The following is a 16065-nucleotide window of genomic DNA, read 5'->3' as shown; positions in this document are numbered from 1 at the left end:
CACCAAAATGGAAAGGGGATAATGATCAATTCCTTCAGGGCTGTGAGGAGGATGATTATATAATGATCGTGGGAGGGACCACGGTTTGTTTAATCAGTCGTGTGCACCTTGTTATGAACAAGTTTCTGATTCTTTCCGGAGAACAGGTTTAGATCAGGAGAGGTGGGCCAAAGCTCAGAAGCATCAAGGAGTGAGATCAGGGTCCAGACTTTACCTTTGGTTCAGAGTCACTGGGGGGAGGGAGGCAGGGAGGGTGGAAAGAGCAGGGACTGGCTAGCCAACCCTGAAGGCAATAGAAGGCAGACTCCCAGGCCCAGGCCCATTTTACTGGGATGGGTGGGTGTTGACTGTTGGTGCTGAGTGACACAGGAAGTGGAGGAGGAAGTGAGAGCGATGGTGGAAAGTGAGGAAATTCTGGAAACAGGAATTAGGGGAGAGGCCAAACCTGTTCAACCTCTCCTTCAATAGGCATGGTTGAAACCACTTACACCAGGCCCTGTGCTGGATGCAGATGAGAAAGCCACTCCAAAGCCCGTTTCTTTAGATTCCCTTCTTTGTGTTACACCTAGAGATTTTTGGCGTTTCACCTTACATCCAGAGTCACTAACAAGTAGGCCCACAATGAGAAATTCAAGCCAGTCTGAAATGACATTCCACCTTTTCTGGTCTACTACTCATAAACACCATTTCCACACATTTTTGTTGTTCAGTAGCTCAATCATGTCCGACTCTTTGTGACCCCATGGACTGCAGCACACCAGGCTTCCCTGTCCATCACTATCTCTGGGAGCCTGCTCAAACTCATGTCCGTTGAGTCAGTGATGCCATCCAACCATCTCACCCTCTGTCATCCCCTTCTTCTGCCTTCAATCTTTCCCAGCATCAGGGTGTTTTCTAATGAGTCAGCTCTTTGTACAGGTGGCCATAGGATTGGAACTTCAGCTTCGGCATTAGTCCTTCCCATGAATATTCAGGGTTGATTTCCTTTAGGATTGACTGGTTTGATATCCTTGCAGTCCAAGAGTCTTCTCCAACACCACAGTTCAAACACATCAATTCTTTGGTGCTCAGCCTTCTTTCTTTTTTATTTCCACACATATTCCCCAGTTTTTTGCTGGTATTAATTAGCAAGATCTTATGATGCCTTTGGTGTGTAAGCCTTCTCCCAGATTTTTGTATATATTTCCCTAGAGCATAACATTTAGCTCTAGTTATTGGCTCAGAGAGGTGAAGCATCTCACCCAGAGTCGCACAGCTAGTACGTGGTTCCATGTTTAACTTATCTTTACTTTAAAACAAGCACTCTACACAGAACTCCTGAAGGATTCCTGAAGGTCATACAGTCCAATCCCTCCTCCTGCTGCTGGGAACACTGAGATGTGGGGAGATAGAAAGGATCTTGTCAAAGGTCAGAGGTCAGGGACAGAACTAAGCCTATTTTCTGTTCTGCTCAGCGCCTCCCTGGGCAAAGCCCAGCCCTGGATTTGGAGAAAACTTCCTTTCACCTGTGTAAACTCCCCTCTCCTACCCCAGGGTTCCCCTGATCCCTCCCCAGCCAGGCTCAGGGAGGAACCCATATTAGAGGGGTCTCCTTGTCCCTGCAGGGAAGTTCTGGCACATCTCTGACCTGCACCTGGACCCTGACTACAAGGTGTCTGAAGATCCTCTCCAGGTATGCCCGTCTGCAGGCTCCCAGCCGGTGCCCAACGCAGGCCCCTGGGGCGACTACCTCTGTGATTCTCCCTGGATCCTCATCAACTCCTCCATCTATGCCATGAAGGAGATCGAGCCAGAGCCGGACTTCATCCTTTGGACTGGGTGAGAGCCGTCACCGCAGCTACCCTTCCCTGGCCACTGCGAGTGCCCCCGGCCCTCCTGGCACCTGCACCAAACCATCTCCCTTAGTCCTCACACCAGCCCTTTTGCAGAGAGGATGAAACTCAAAGCTTGTCCATGGGAGCCTGGGCCTGGCTGATTCCAGGGTCTGTGCCCTTGACCTCGTGTCTCCCAGACTCAGCAGAACTTGGCGTTCACTGAGGCTGGGGACACGGTCATGGCATGCTTGGGTATGTGGGGAAGTCCTGGATTTCAAGTCGGGGGATGAACCCTGCTGCCACTCCCACCAGAGTTTAGGGACTGCAAGCCTCAGAGACCCAAATGCAGGGAGAGGAGAAAGTTAGGAGGGCTGAAGGTGGGTCAGCATTGGGACCAAGTGTCCTGGCCAGCTGTGGGCCACCCCTGGCTGCCTGGCCTTGGGGGTCCTCCCTGGTCAGAGCTTGGCCTGCAAAGAGAGGGCTTAAGGGGCAATTTCAGCTCAGCCGTAGCGATGCCATTTCTGCTACTCCTCCAAGGATACTGCTGTAAGTCCAACTTCCCTCAGCGCTCATGGTCCCCCCTTCACTCACTTGATCCTTGCCTCCCTCTCTTGGTAGATCAGCCTGCCCTGTGCTCACCCCTGGGCAGACATGAGCGAACAGAGATAATAGGGACCCCGACCCTCCTTCAGGGAACTCAAGGTTTCCTGGGTGATATAGACGAGGTCGCTGACCATGCTGTCCCAGCAAGGAGAGGGGCACTGAGCAGGTTGGGGAGTTTCACAGGGCACCTGACTCCCTCTGGTGAAACTGGGAGGACTTCCTGTAGGGAGTGGTGAGCTAGAGAGCAGGTGAAGAGGGCTGGCTGGAGCTCTGGCTTCCCGCACCCTCTTCTAGCCTCTATAGACACTTCCATAAGGTGGAGCAAACCCATGACGGCCCTAGCTGTCACTCACTGTGACATGGGAGTGACCGGAATGACCCTCACATGGACAGTAGTGGGTGGAGTAAGGCTGGACCCTTAAGAAATGTGACCGTCTCCCAGAGAAGCCTGGGCAGTTCTGGTTTCCCGGGGCTCAGGAATCAATCCAAGGAGAAAGTGAGTTTTAGGCCATGACTCTGGCCCCCTGCTCCCTGAGAAATGAGTAACATTCTAAAAGACATGCTCCCTCCGAGAAATTGACCATCCTTTAACAGAAAAGCATGATTTTCCTGGGAAATCTCTGGGATTTGCAGAGGTTATGACATTGGATGAGAGGACCTCTAGGGCCCCTTTTAATTCTTCAGTTTCTAAGAAATTTGGCCTCTCCTGGGAGACTCGCAGTCCCTTGGGGATTAACCTGTACCAATTGAATATGTTTTCTATCACACAGAATTAAATGTTCCAGACTAGGGGAAAATGGAATTTTGTTCTGATGTCTTTGGATTCCTGGCCTGTCCCCAGGGAGGACAGGGCTCCAAGGCCCCTCCTGCTGTCCGCATGAGGGTATCAGAGACACTGTAGAATGTAATGGATGTGAGCATAAATTCCGGAGCTGGGCTGACTGGTTCAGACCCTGGCTCCACCACTGTCTGGTTGTATACTCTTAGGCAGGACTCTTCACCTTTCTGTGCCTTGGTTTCTTTATCTGTCAAATGGGATAACAATAGAAGCTCCACTGTAGGGTTATTATGAAGAATAAATGAGTGGATATGGGTTCAACACACGGCAGGTACCCGGCACAAAGTGAGCCAGTGTGGACTGCCAGTAGTGGTCTCCGTATGATTCAGCTAGTTAACTTCCCCAGGGAGTCTCGGGGCACAGTTGCTGCACTCAGTCCAGCAGAGTCCTCAGGCTCTAGATTGTGGGGGCTCCTATCACTCCCAAACCTCCCTTCCTCCTTCTTTCCTCAAACCTCCCTTCCCTCTTCTTCTTCCTTCTTGCTGCACCTTTCTAAGATGGATCCAGGAATTTAGGTCTGTCAAATGAGGGGTCGGGTGGGGGCTAAATGGTCCTGGGGCAGGCCCTGGACCTGCCAGAGTACATCCAGATGCTTTATTATGAAGGCAGATCCAAACTCCTTAGAACCCTTGGGGCAAGGAATGAATTTAGATCGGCTTCTCCACCCCACTGAGTCAATGATGCCATCCAACCATCTCATCCTCTGTTGCCTTCTCCTTTAGCCTTCAATCTTTCCCAGCATCAAGATCTTTTCCAATGAGTCGGCTCTTCGCATCAGGTGGCCAAAGTACTGGAGCTTCAGCTGCAGCATCAGTCCTTCCAATGAATATTCAGGGTTGATTTCCTTTAGGATGGACAAGTTTGATCTCCTTGCAGTCCAAGGGACTCTCAAGAGTCTTCTCCAACACCACAAAAGTATTAATTCTTTGGGGCTCAGCTTTCTTTATGGTCCAACTTTCACATCAGTACACAACTAAACCATAGTTCTGAGTATATGGATCTTTGCCAGTAAAGTGAAGTCTCTACTTTTTAATACTCTGTGTAGGTTTGTCATAGTTTTTCTTCATAAGCGCAATCATCTTTTAACTTCGTGGCTGCAGTCACTCGGCACAGATTTTGGAACTTTCTTTGTTGAAGCCCCACAGATACTCTGAAGTTCCATATTGTCCCTATTTTACAGATGAGCTCATGGAAGTTCAGAGAGGTTAAACAACCAGCCCAGGGACCCACAGCAGGTTAATGGCAGAGCCAGGGCTTGAACTCTGTCCGGTGTGACTCCCAACTCCAGCCCGGTCCCTCCCTCTCAGTAGCTGTCTGAGGCCCAGTCCTGCAGCTGGGTCTGGGTAGGGCTGGTTTCTCACGGTGGAGCTGTCCCTTCTTTCCCTTGTGCCACTTCCCGAGCTGCTTGTGTTTTGCAGTGATGACACACCGCACGTGCCCAATGAGAGGCTGAGTGAGGTTGCCGTGCTACAAATTGTGAAGCAGCTGACTCAGCTCATCAGGGAGGCCTTTCCAGGTAAGATTGTGTCCTGGGTCCCCATAATGTTCCCTGACACCCAGGCAGTGCCTGGCACAGCGGGAGGAAAACAGCACCAAAGTGCAAAGGAATGACCTTCCCCCACGATGATGATGGCTGCCGGCCAGGTCCCGCACCAGGCACTTCACAGCAATCAGGTCTTACCTTCCAGGAACACTGTAAGGAACATGAATGAGAGCTTGTCCGCTTGTGAATACACACAGAATCCTATTAATGGTGTTAAAAACCAAATTCAACTGAGTAAATCTGAAGATCTATTTGACTTTATTCAATAATTCATGACTCAGGCAGCATCCCATCTAGAAAACAGAAAGGAGCTCCAGGGACTTCCCTGGAAGTCCAGTGGTTAAGACTCTGTGCTTTCAATGCACGGGGGCCAAGTTCGATCCCTGGTTGGGGAAGTAAGATCCCACATGGTGTGTGGTACAGACAAAAAGAGAAAAGAGATGGAAAAAAAAAAAAAAAAAGGAAAGGGGCTCCTAGGAGCTGTACAAATGGAAGGTTTTACAGACAGAAGAGGGTGGAGGAGAAAGAAAGATTCTAGCAAAAAGGGATTGTTTTGGGCAAGGTTACCTTCCTTTAGGGGAAAGGTGGGATCTGTCAAACAGATTTCCTCACTAGTGCCCCCTATGTTAATTCCATATTGACTGTTTAAAGGTCACATTCTTGGGAGAGGCTGAAACTTGTTAGGTTAGGTATTAACTTGGTTAACATTTGGTTTGCTGACCTAGGGTTTAGCACAAGTAACTCCATTTCAGACCTGTTTCTTTTTTATTAATGGAAATGCCTGACATTTCACTGGTTTCTGTCCTGCCTGTATAACACCAGACTCACAGCCCCTTCTCAAGGTGTCTACAGTTACTTTTAGGCATCGTCCCTGGGTAAGTCTCACGTGGGCTTGCACACAGCCTTTGCATCCTGCTATGGCCCTGGAATTGCCATCTACTCTTCTCAAACCATCTTGGCTGCTGGGACTTCTGGGAGATGCAGATTTTCGGCCAAAGTGCTGTTTTGTGGTGCATCCAAGGCCTTCTGAGCCTGGGCGCGCAGCCAGGACTGTGAGTGATTATGGCCGCAGCCCCGCAGGACATGACAGGAAGACTGTGGTGGGGGGGCCTCATCTAATGGTCCTTAAAAATGGCTTTAAGCAGGCGGTGCCAAACACAAGATCCTAGAGTCTGAGTCAGGCTCTCGGCCTGCCAGTGGGAGGCCTGTGAAAGCAGAGCCTAGGTCCCAACCCCCACCCCTACCCCAATCGCCCTGGGGTTCTGGTACAGCTGTTTCCTCTGGAGGTCTTCATCATGGGTCTCTCAGGACCCAGATACAGAATAGTGATAACAAATGCAGGTAATAGCAGCAAGAACAATTATATGTATCTGTGTGTGTGTGTGTTAAGTCGCTTCAGTCATGTCCGACTCTTTGCGACCCCATGAACTGTAGCCCCCCAGGCGCTTCTGTCCATGGGGATTCTCCAGCCAAGAATACTGGAGTGGATTGCCATGCCCTCCTCCAGGGGCTCTTCCTGACCCAAGGATCAAGCCCGTGTTTCTCAAACCTGTGTTTCTCATAGTCTCCTGCATTGGCAGGCGGGGTTCTTTACCACTAGCACCACCTGGGAAGTCCTGTATCTATGTATCAAGTGCTGTGTCAGGCCTCCTCTGAGAATATTGTATATATGCCCTAGTTCCTTCGCTGTCAGGATAATCCTAGAGAGAGGTGTTATTACTGCCTCAGTTTTACTGAAAACAAATGTGACCCTTGAGGTCAAGGAAACAGGCAAGGTTTGGGATGCAGATCCTGGTTTGAGGACATCTCATACCTACCACTCTCACTCCAGGAGGGACCCCACCACCACCCCACAATTCCCACATCTGTCCTTGAGGCAGCCTCCTTTCTGACACCTCCTTCCCTCAATGTAAATCAATTTGTGCAGAGAAGCTGACTGGACACTTCCAGTCTACGTACCTCGACTCAACCAACTCAGACCTGCTTGGGCTAGTTAATCTTCCAGCAGAAATCACTGGGGCTTCCCTGGTGGCTCAGATGGTAAAAACAAAATCTGCCTGCCATGCAGGAGACCCAGGTTCGATCCCTGGGTCAGGAAGATCCTCTGAAGAGAACAGCAACCCACTGCAGTATTCTTGCCTGGAGAATTCCATGGACAGAGGATTCTGGCAGGCTACAGTCCATGGGGTTGCAAAGAGTCAGATATGACTGAGCGACTAACACACAGGCACACAGGCTCAAACCAGGGCACTTTAATAACAGGTATTATTCCCAATGTATAGATAACAAATCTATGGGGCAAAGCTAGTCAGTTCCTAGGGAGGGACTCAAACTCAGATCTTACTCTGAGCACTCTTTTCTTTGCTCCACATGCGGCTTCAGGAATAAAAGTGAAATAATGGATAAGAAAATGCTTTATTATGATGATTTAACGTATAAGTGTAAATGATAAGATTTTATAGTTCATAACATGCTTGCACAGGTATTGAATTTCCTAAATCTGAGATACCATTGACTGTAAGATGTTTCATTGTTTTATGTATTGCTAAGAAAAAAAAAAAAAACACTGTCCATTAAAGTATGCCACAGCGCTTTCTCCTGGCCTCAATGGTAAGACACTGCCCACTGGTAGAGATGTTAAAATGAGAACAAATTGGAAGAGGTGAAACAAGGCCTAATCTTATTTGAGAATGGTAGCAACATGGGTCAAGCAGAACACTCCCCATTTTAAAGACAAATAAGTTGAAGCAACAAGTTGGAGAGGAGGCAGAGGCTGAAATTTGAGATTTTGGTTCCATGTTGTAAGTCCTTCTTGCCACGTGCACCTGGGTTCCTCATCAGAGTCGCTGTGGACACTGGCCCCTGCCTCTCCACTGTGGCTGATGGTGCACACGGGTGTGCACGGCAAACTGATTTGGGCCCCAGTTCAGGCTCTGCCACGCTCCAGGTGGGCCATGCCCTGGGTGCTCGGTGTTCGAGAAGAAAATAATGGTACCTGCCCACACGGCTGGTGCGAGGACTAAATAAGGTAACCTATTCATTCATTTAGTCCATCAACAAATGTGTCTCCTAGGGGTGAGACAGCATTCTAGGGATAGGGGACTTGGTCATGAACATGATGCCAGGTGGTGCCCTCACGGAGTTTATGCTTGTGAGGAGCTTCTAGAAGTGCCCAGCACATAGACACAGCAAAAACCTATTACCCCAAAACTAGGTTTGACTCTTGGTGGGTGTTAGGCCAAAAGACACAACCAAGCCAAACGTCAGGAGAAGGAAAGATTTACTACCTGCAACAAATAAGGAGAACACCAGGAATCTTTCCCAAATCAGTGGTTCCCTGAACAGTAAAATTGGGGTAGTTTTAAGCTAGGGAGGGATATATGCATATATTTATATATATGCATATATTCATGAAGCGGCCTGAGCAGGAGAATTCAATATAGAATTAGGGCAAAGTTGAGAGAGTCCATGCTTTGGTTGATTAATGTCATGAGGGTCATAAAAGGTCAATATTATCATCCCTTAGGTTTCAGTAGATATGGTGATTGTTTTTGTTGTTCAGTTGCTAAGTCCTGTCTTAGTGACAGGTGACTCTTTGTGACCCCATGACCTTGTGGTTGCAGGGGTTCAGTTCAGTTCAGCTCAGTCACTCAGCTGTGTCCGACACTTTGCAACCCCCACGAACTGCAGTATGCCAGGCCTCCTACTCCATCATCAACTCCTGGAATTTACCCAAATTCAGGTCCATTGAGTCTGTGATGCCATCCAACCATATCATCCTCTGTCATCCCCTTCTCCTCCTGCCCTCAATCTTGCCCAGCATCAGGGTCTTTTTAAATGAGTCAGCTCTTTGCATCAGGTGGCCAAAGTATTGTAGTTCAGCTACAGCATTAGTCCTTCCAATGAATATTTAGGACTGATCTCCTTTAGGATGGACTGGTTGGATCTCCTTGCAGTCCAAGGGACTTTCAAGAGTCTTCAACACCACAGTTCAAAACCATCAATTCTTTAGTGCTCAGCTTTCTTTATATTCCAACTCTCACATCCATACATGACCACTGGAAAAACCATAGCCTTGACTAGACGGACCTTTGTTGACAAAGTAATGTCTCTGCTTTTTAACATGCTGTCTAGGTTGGTCACAACTTTCCTTCCAAGGAGTAAGCGTCTTTTAATTTCATGGCTGCAATTGCCATCTGCAGTGATTTTGGAGGCCAAAAAAATAGTCAGCCACTGTTTCCCCATCTATTTGCCATGAAGTGATGGGACCAGATGCCATGATCTTAGTTTTCTTAATGTTGAGCCTTAAGCCAACCTTTTGACTCTCATCTTTCACTTTCATCAAGAGGCTCTTTAGTTCTTCTTCACTTTCTGCCATAAGGGTGGTGTCATCTGCATATCTGAGGTTATTGATATTTCTCCCAGCAATCTTGATTCCAGCTTGTGCTTCCTCCAGCCCAGTGTTTCTCATGATGTACTCTGCATAAAAGTTAAATAAGCAGGGTGACAATATACAGCCTTGATGTACTCCTTTTCCTATTTGGAACCAGTCTGTTTTTCCATGTCCAGTTCTAACGGTTGCTTCCTGACCTGCATACAGATTTCTCAAGAGGCAGGTCAGGTGGTCTGGTATTCCCATCTCTTTAAGAATTTTCCACAGTTTATTGTGATCCACACAGTCACAGGCTTTGGCATAGTCAATAAAGCAGAAATAGATGTTTTTCTGGAACTCTCTTGCTTTTTTGATGATCCAGCGGATGTTGGCAATTTGATCTCTGGTTCCTCTGCCTTTTCTAGAACCAGCTTGAACATCTGGAAGTTCATGGTTCACGTATTGCTGAAGCCTGGGCTTGGAGAATTTTGAGCATTACTTTGCTAGCATGTGAGATGAGCGCAATTGTGCGGTAGTTTGAGCATTCTTTGGCATTGCCTTTCTTTGGGATTGGAATGAAAATTGACCTTTTCCAGTCCTGTGGCCACTGCTGAGTTTTCCAAATTTGTGGCATATTGAGTGCAGCACTTTCACAGCATCATCTTTTAGGATTTGAAATAGCTCAACTGGAATTCCATCACCTCCACTAGCTTTGTTTGTAGTGATGCTTTCTAAGGCCCACTTGACTTCACATTCCAGGATGTCTGGCTCTAGGTGAGTGATCACACCATCATGATTATCTGGGTCGTGAAGATCTTTTTCGTACAGTTCTTCTGTGTATTCTTGCCACCTCTTCTAAATATCCTCTGCTTCTGTTAGGTTCATACCATTTCTGTCCTTTATCGAGCCCATCTTTGCATGAAATGTTCCCTTGGTATCTCTTATTTTCTTGAAGAGATCTCTAGTCTTTCCCATTCTGTTCTTTTCCTGTATTTCTTTGCATTGATCTCTGAGGAAGGCTTTCTTATCTCTCCTTGCTATTCTTTGGAACTCTGCATTCAAATGGGTATATCTTTCCTTGTCTCCTTTGCTCTTCCTTTCTCTTCTTTTCATAGCTATTTGTAAGGCCTCCTCAGACAGCCATTTTGCTGTTTTACATTTCTTTTTCTTGGGGATGGTCTTGATCCCCGCCCCTGTACAATGTCACAAACCTCATTCCATAGTTCATCAGGCACTCTGTCTATCAGGTCTAGTCCCTTAAATTTATTTCTCACTTCCACTGTATAATCATAAGGGATTTGATTTAGGTCATACCTGAATGGTCTAGTGGTTTTCCCCACTTTCTTCAATTTAAGTCTGAATTTGGCAATAAGGAGTTCATGATCTGAGCCACAGTCAGCTCCCGGTCTTGTTTTTGCTGATTGTATAGAGCTTCTCTGTCTTTGGCTGCAAAGAATATAATCAGTCTGATTTCGGTGTTGACCATCTGGTGATGTCCATGTGTCAAGTCTTCTCTTGTGTTGTTGGAATAAGGTGTTTGCTATGACCAGTGTGTTCTCTTGGCAAAACTCTATTAGCCTTTGTCTTGCTTCATTTCATATTCCAAGGCCAAATTTGCCTGCTACTCCAGGTGTTTCTTGACTTCCTACTTTTGCATTCCAGTTCCCTACAATGAAAAGGACATCTTTTTTGGGTGTTAGTTCTAAAAGATCTTGTAGGTCTTCATAAAACCGTTCAACTTCAGCTTCTTCAGCGTTACTGGTTGGGGCATAGACTTGGATTACAGTGCTATTGAATGATTTGCCTTGGAAATGAACAGAGATCATTCTGTCATTTTTGAGATTGCAGGGGTTAAATTCTATAAAACAGCTCGAGAAAGTGCTTCAGGCTAATGTTTACCTTTGAAACAGAACTAAAAGTCTTTACAACTGATTCATTATCTTGCTCCTGTTTCTTCTCTTCCCTGATAACAAGGTCTGTCCTTTCGGTCCCTTAAGATCTTTATTATTGAGCCAGGCTTAAATCCCTGAATGGCTTAGGCCCAAAATACCTTCTCTTAGGTTAAGAAACAGGACTTCCCTGGTGGCTCAGATGGTAAAGTGTCTGTCTACATTGTGGGAGAACCGGCTTCAATCCCTGGGTTGGGAAGATCCCCTGGAGAAGGAAATGGCAATCCACTCCCATGGACAGAGAAGCCTGGTAGGCTACAGTCCATGGGGTCACAAAGACGACTTCACTTTCACTTTAGGTCAAGAAAGCCAAGTCTGGTCCTGTTTCTCTGGGAACCCCCACCTTATCTGATTATAAACTGGGACAGGGTCCCTCCCTTCTCATCTGTCTTTGGGATTCCAAGGATCTGTGTTTTCTCTTAAATGAATGCTTATGGCTGCTTGCATCTATATTACAGAGGAGTTTCTTTTCCCAGGCAGTTATAGTTATGACTTCTGGCTCTGTGGACAATTCCTCACGGGAATTCTATGACCTCTTTTGGTGGAGCTCAGCGTTTCCAGATTTTATTTGGCTGCATTGGGTCTTAGTTGCAGCATGAGGGATCTTTGATCTTGATCACGGCACATGGGATCTTAAGTTGCAGCATGAAGGATTTTTTTAGTTGCGGCATGTGAAATCTAGGTCCCTGACCAGAGATCGAACCTCAGCCTTCTGCATTGGGAGCGTAGAGTCTTAGCCACTGGACCACCAGGAAAGTCCTCCATATATATTTTTATATTTATTTTTTTCCTCCCAGATACTAAAGTCTACGCTGCTTTGGGAAATCATGACTTTCACCCCAAAAACCAATTACCTGCAGGGAGCAACAATATCTACAACCAGGTAGCAGAGCTGTGGCGACCCTGGCTCAGTAACGAATCTGTCACTCTCTTCAAAGAAGGTACTAACATCATGCGCTACTGTAAGGAGCCCTTTATGCCAAAGACTGATCTAATTTCATTTTCACAACACCTCCGTGAAATAGGAACTGATTTTATCCCCATTTTACAGATTAGGAGACTGAGGCTTGAATATACTAAGTCACTTGGCCAAGGTCACCTAGCTTAGAGGATGCAGTGGGAATTCCTAATAATGTACTTTCAAAGCCTTGAGAAACTTCACAGAGAAACTATATTGGTGATTATTTTTCATGTCTTTCTTAGAACTATAGCCTTGTTAAAAATGCCAGGGCCAGACCCAGAAGGGATTATGACTAGGATCATAAAAGCATGGACCTTGGAATGCTCGCTGTCAGGCATGAATGCTGTCTCTGCACTGGCTAATTGTTCCCGAGACTAGCCCAGAAGGGAATGGCCTGGGGTAAACGCAAGGAGATCTGGACTATATCAGTATAGTCCATGATATTTAGGAGTATGTAACTGATATTGGGGAAGGAAATGGCACTCCACTACTCTTGCCTGGAAAATCCCATGGACGGATGGAGGAGCCTGGTAGGCTACAGTCCATGGGGTCACAAAGAGTAGGACACCACTGAGTGACTTCACTTTCTTTCACTTTCAACTGATATGGCATGTGTCTTGAGAAAGATAAGATCTGAGAAAGTCTTGTAGTCTGCAGTCAGGAATAAAAACTGGACTCAGAGTGGACTCTGCACCTCAGTCCAATAGAGGCTGCTTGGTCCCCTGAGCCATTGCGCCAGATGTTGTGTTCTGTCTTCATTCTTGTCGCTCCTGGACCATTAGGGCAACAGAGGAGGCAACCTCAGGAGCAGGATCCAGGGCTGATCCCAATGCCCATCTTCTTAACCACATACTAATGAGAATCAGAAGTGAATATTCCTTGAGGACTTTCTATGTGCCTGGCACTGCCCTCAGTCCACTGCTAGATTCCTCACAACAGCCCTTGCAGGGGCAGTGACCTTTGGTTCAAGCCAGGTTTCTGAACCTTGCCACTGTTGACATTTGGGGAGGGGTAATTTGTTGGGGGGGGTGCTGTCCTGTACATTGTAGGGTGTTCAGCAGCATCGCTGGCCTTTATCCACTAGTTGCAAGCAACATCTCCCATTGTGAAAACCCAAAATGTCTCCAGACATTGCCAGGTGTCTCCTTGGGGACAAAATCACCAGGTTGAGAATCACTGGTATGGGGGACACAGCATCCCAAGGAGACCCGACCTCCTCTCATTCCTTCCCTCAGTAGCACAGAAGCCCATTGATTTAATCCACTGCTCCTGGGGCAGAGAGCTGGGTGGAGAAGGGCTGACAGTGAGTCCAGAGGGATAAACACACCCCCATGTTATTCCCATTCTATGGAGGAGGAAACTGAGGCATCGAGACCTTAAGGAACTTTCCCCAAGTGGCACAGGTAGTAAGGGATAGAACCAGGACTTGAACCCAGACAGTCTGGCTCCAGAGCCTTTGGTCCTACCCATGATGCTCATCCTGTGGGAAAAAAGGGAAGGGGGGATGCCAAGGAAGGAGAAGGTGGGCAAGTGAAGTAACAGGGGACAGAGTGTGTCTGCCTGGAGGCAAGAGACCCCTTCAGATCCCCCATGGCCGTGATGTCCTAGGTGCCTTCTATTCTGAGAAACTGCCAGGGCTGAGCGGGGCTGGGCGAATCGTGGTCCTCAACACCAACCTGTACTATAGCAGCAATGAGCAGACGGCCGGCATGGCGGACCCCAGCCAGCAGTTCCAGTGGCTGGACGAAGTGCTGACCAAGGCATCCCAGGCTGGGGAAATGGTAAGGGCTCCCTGCTCCTCTCCTCCCTCCCTGGACAAGTCCCCCACTTTGGCACAGACTCACACCCACTCACTCAAGATGCTCACGACACAGAGGGTCCCTCATCAGCTTGGCACCTGAGAGGGCTTCTTCCATCCTCACAACAGCCTGTGAGGCTGGGACCCATTGTGCTGTGAGGCTCCCGGTGGGGCAGTGATGGTCTCAAGTCACACAATGAGTGGTGGGGCTGAGATCCCCTGGGGTAGGAAATGGCTCCTCACTCTAGTATTCCTGCCTGGAGAATTCCATGGACAGAGGAGCCTGCCAGGCTACAGCCCTTGGGGTCGCAAAGAGTCGGACACGCCTGAGAGACTATCATTCACTCACTGAGACTAGAACCCCAGTCTCCAGAGGCCAAGTCCAGCACAGCTGCAGCCACAGTGTGGGCCAGACCTCAGAGATATGCCTTGCCCTTGAGGCGTGTCCATCTAGTCCGCTGTGAGGTATGTCCCTCTAGTCTGCTGGGCTGGCAGCCCCTGATGAATGGCCTTGTGTCTCATTTGCCTGAGTCCCTGCTCTGGCCAGTGCATCCCAGCAGGATCTCATGGCTGGTGCTTTTGAGTCCTCACTATACATCAGATAAGTTGCTAAGTGCTTTATATGGACATATGAACTCTCAAAACCGCACCAGTTAGATAGCCTTCCTGATGAGAAAACTGAGGCTCAGAGAGGTCACACACATCTGGTATCCAACGGTGGTTTGTCTCCAAAGCTCACACTCTTCACTGCCCTCCTTACCAGCCACCACTGCCCCACCCCACCATTCTACTTCTCGCAGTGGGGGCCAAGGGCCCAGGCACTGTCATTATAGCTGAGGGACTCAATGAATGCAAGATGTGAACACACGTTACTACTACACAGCAGAGGTTATAAACCAAGTAAGGAAGTTTTGGTTACAGTGCCTGAGCTCTCCAACAGGAGAAGACTCATCTGAAGGATCAGAAAGATTTCATAAGAAGGGTTTTGAAGCATGGGCAGGATTTACAGAGGGCTTCCCAGATGGCTCCTAGAGAAGGAAATGGCAACCCACTCCACTGTTCTGCCCTGGAGAATTTCATGGACCGTATAGTCCATGGGATTGCAAAGAGTCAGACATGACTGAGCAACTTTCACTTTCGCTTTCCCAGATGGCTCAATGGTAAAGAATCCGCCTGCCAATGCAGGAGACATGGGTTCGATCCCTGGGTTGGGAAGGTCTCCTAGAGGAGGAAATAGCAACCCACTCCAGTATTCTTGCCTGGGCAATCCCACGGACAAAGGAGTCTGGCGGACTACGCAGCCTATGGGGTCACAAAGAACCGGACACGACTGAGCGACTAAACAGTAACGTCAGAATTTACAGAAGTGAACAGGAGAAGGGTGGTTTGGGTGGCAGGCATAGTATGGGCAAATGCAGCACCTTCATTGCTGAGTACAGAGAGATGCCAGAATCACCTGGGAGAGGGAAGGGGGAGGAGGTACCTTGGAGCCTGTCGCTTGCTTTTGGGGAGATGGGTAGACTGTGAGGGGTGGAGAGGAGTTGGGGAAAGCAGCTCTGAACCCCCGCTGGGTACCCCTTCTTCATAGGTGTACATCATCGGCCACGTGCCCCCGGGCTTCTTTGAGAAAACACGGAACAAAGCATGGTTCCGGGAGGGCTTCAACGAGGAGTACCTGAAGGTGGTCCAGAGGCATCACCGAATCATCGCAGGGCAGTTCTTCGGGCACCACCACACCGACAGCTTTCGGATGTTCTATGATGGTGCAGGTATCCACCCTGGAGGGCAACGGCCAGCCCACTTCCCTCCCCCTGTCATCAAACTCTCAGTTCCACTGTCTCTCTCCTGGAAGGTGCCCCCATCAGTGTCATGTTCCTTACACCTGGGGTCACCCCGTGGAAAACCACGTTACCTGGAGTGGTCAACGGAGCCAACAATCCAGGCATCCGGGTGTTTGAATACGACCGAGCTACGCTGAGCCTGCAGGTCAGGAGCCTTGGGTCTGCTGGGGCCAGGGAAGGTGGGGGAGGGACCTAAATGGATCACCACCTTCCCCAGCTAATCCACCCGAGCCTCAGGAAGGGCAAGTTACTTCCACCCTTTGAGAGCTCAGCATTAGAACCTGGAGGTACCTCCAAATCCCGCTACCAGGTCAGATCAGTTCTCCTCCAAATCTCCCTTTGCCCT

The 16065-nt window shown here is 48.4% G+C and overlaps 1 protein-coding gene across 1 annotated transcript in view; it reads left to right on the top strand.

Annotated features, from left to right (window-relative positions):
* SMPDL3B (sphingomyelin phosphodiesterase acid like 3B) overlaps positions 1-16065 on the top strand; it is a 31693-nt gene that overhangs the window by 12972 nt on the left and 2656 nt on the right. Inside the window, exons 2-7 of the mRNA XM_069578876.1 lie at positions 1605-1818; positions 4674-4771; positions 11917-12060; positions 13689-13861; positions 15467-15647; positions 15731-15864. Of these exons, the coding sequence (XP_069434977.1) occupies positions 1605-1818; positions 4674-4771; positions 11917-12060; positions 13689-13861; positions 15467-15647; positions 15731-15864 (944 nt within the window). The remainder of the gene's footprint in view (positions 1-1604; positions 1819-4673; positions 4772-11916; positions 12061-13688; positions 13862-15466; positions 15648-15730; positions 15865-16065) is intronic.

This window comes from Ovis canadensis, chromosome 2 (assembly GCF_042477335.2).
Source record: "Ovis canadensis isolate MfBH-ARS-UI-01 breed Bighorn chromosome 2, ARS-UI_OviCan_v2, whole genome shotgun sequence".
In the NCBI taxonomy this organism is placed as follows: Eukaryota; Metazoa; Chordata; class Mammalia; order Artiodactyla; family Bovidae; genus Ovis; species Ovis canadensis.
The sequence above is the reverse complement of the archived record's forward strand: the minus strand, read 5'-3'. Positions and strand labels throughout refer to the sequence as shown.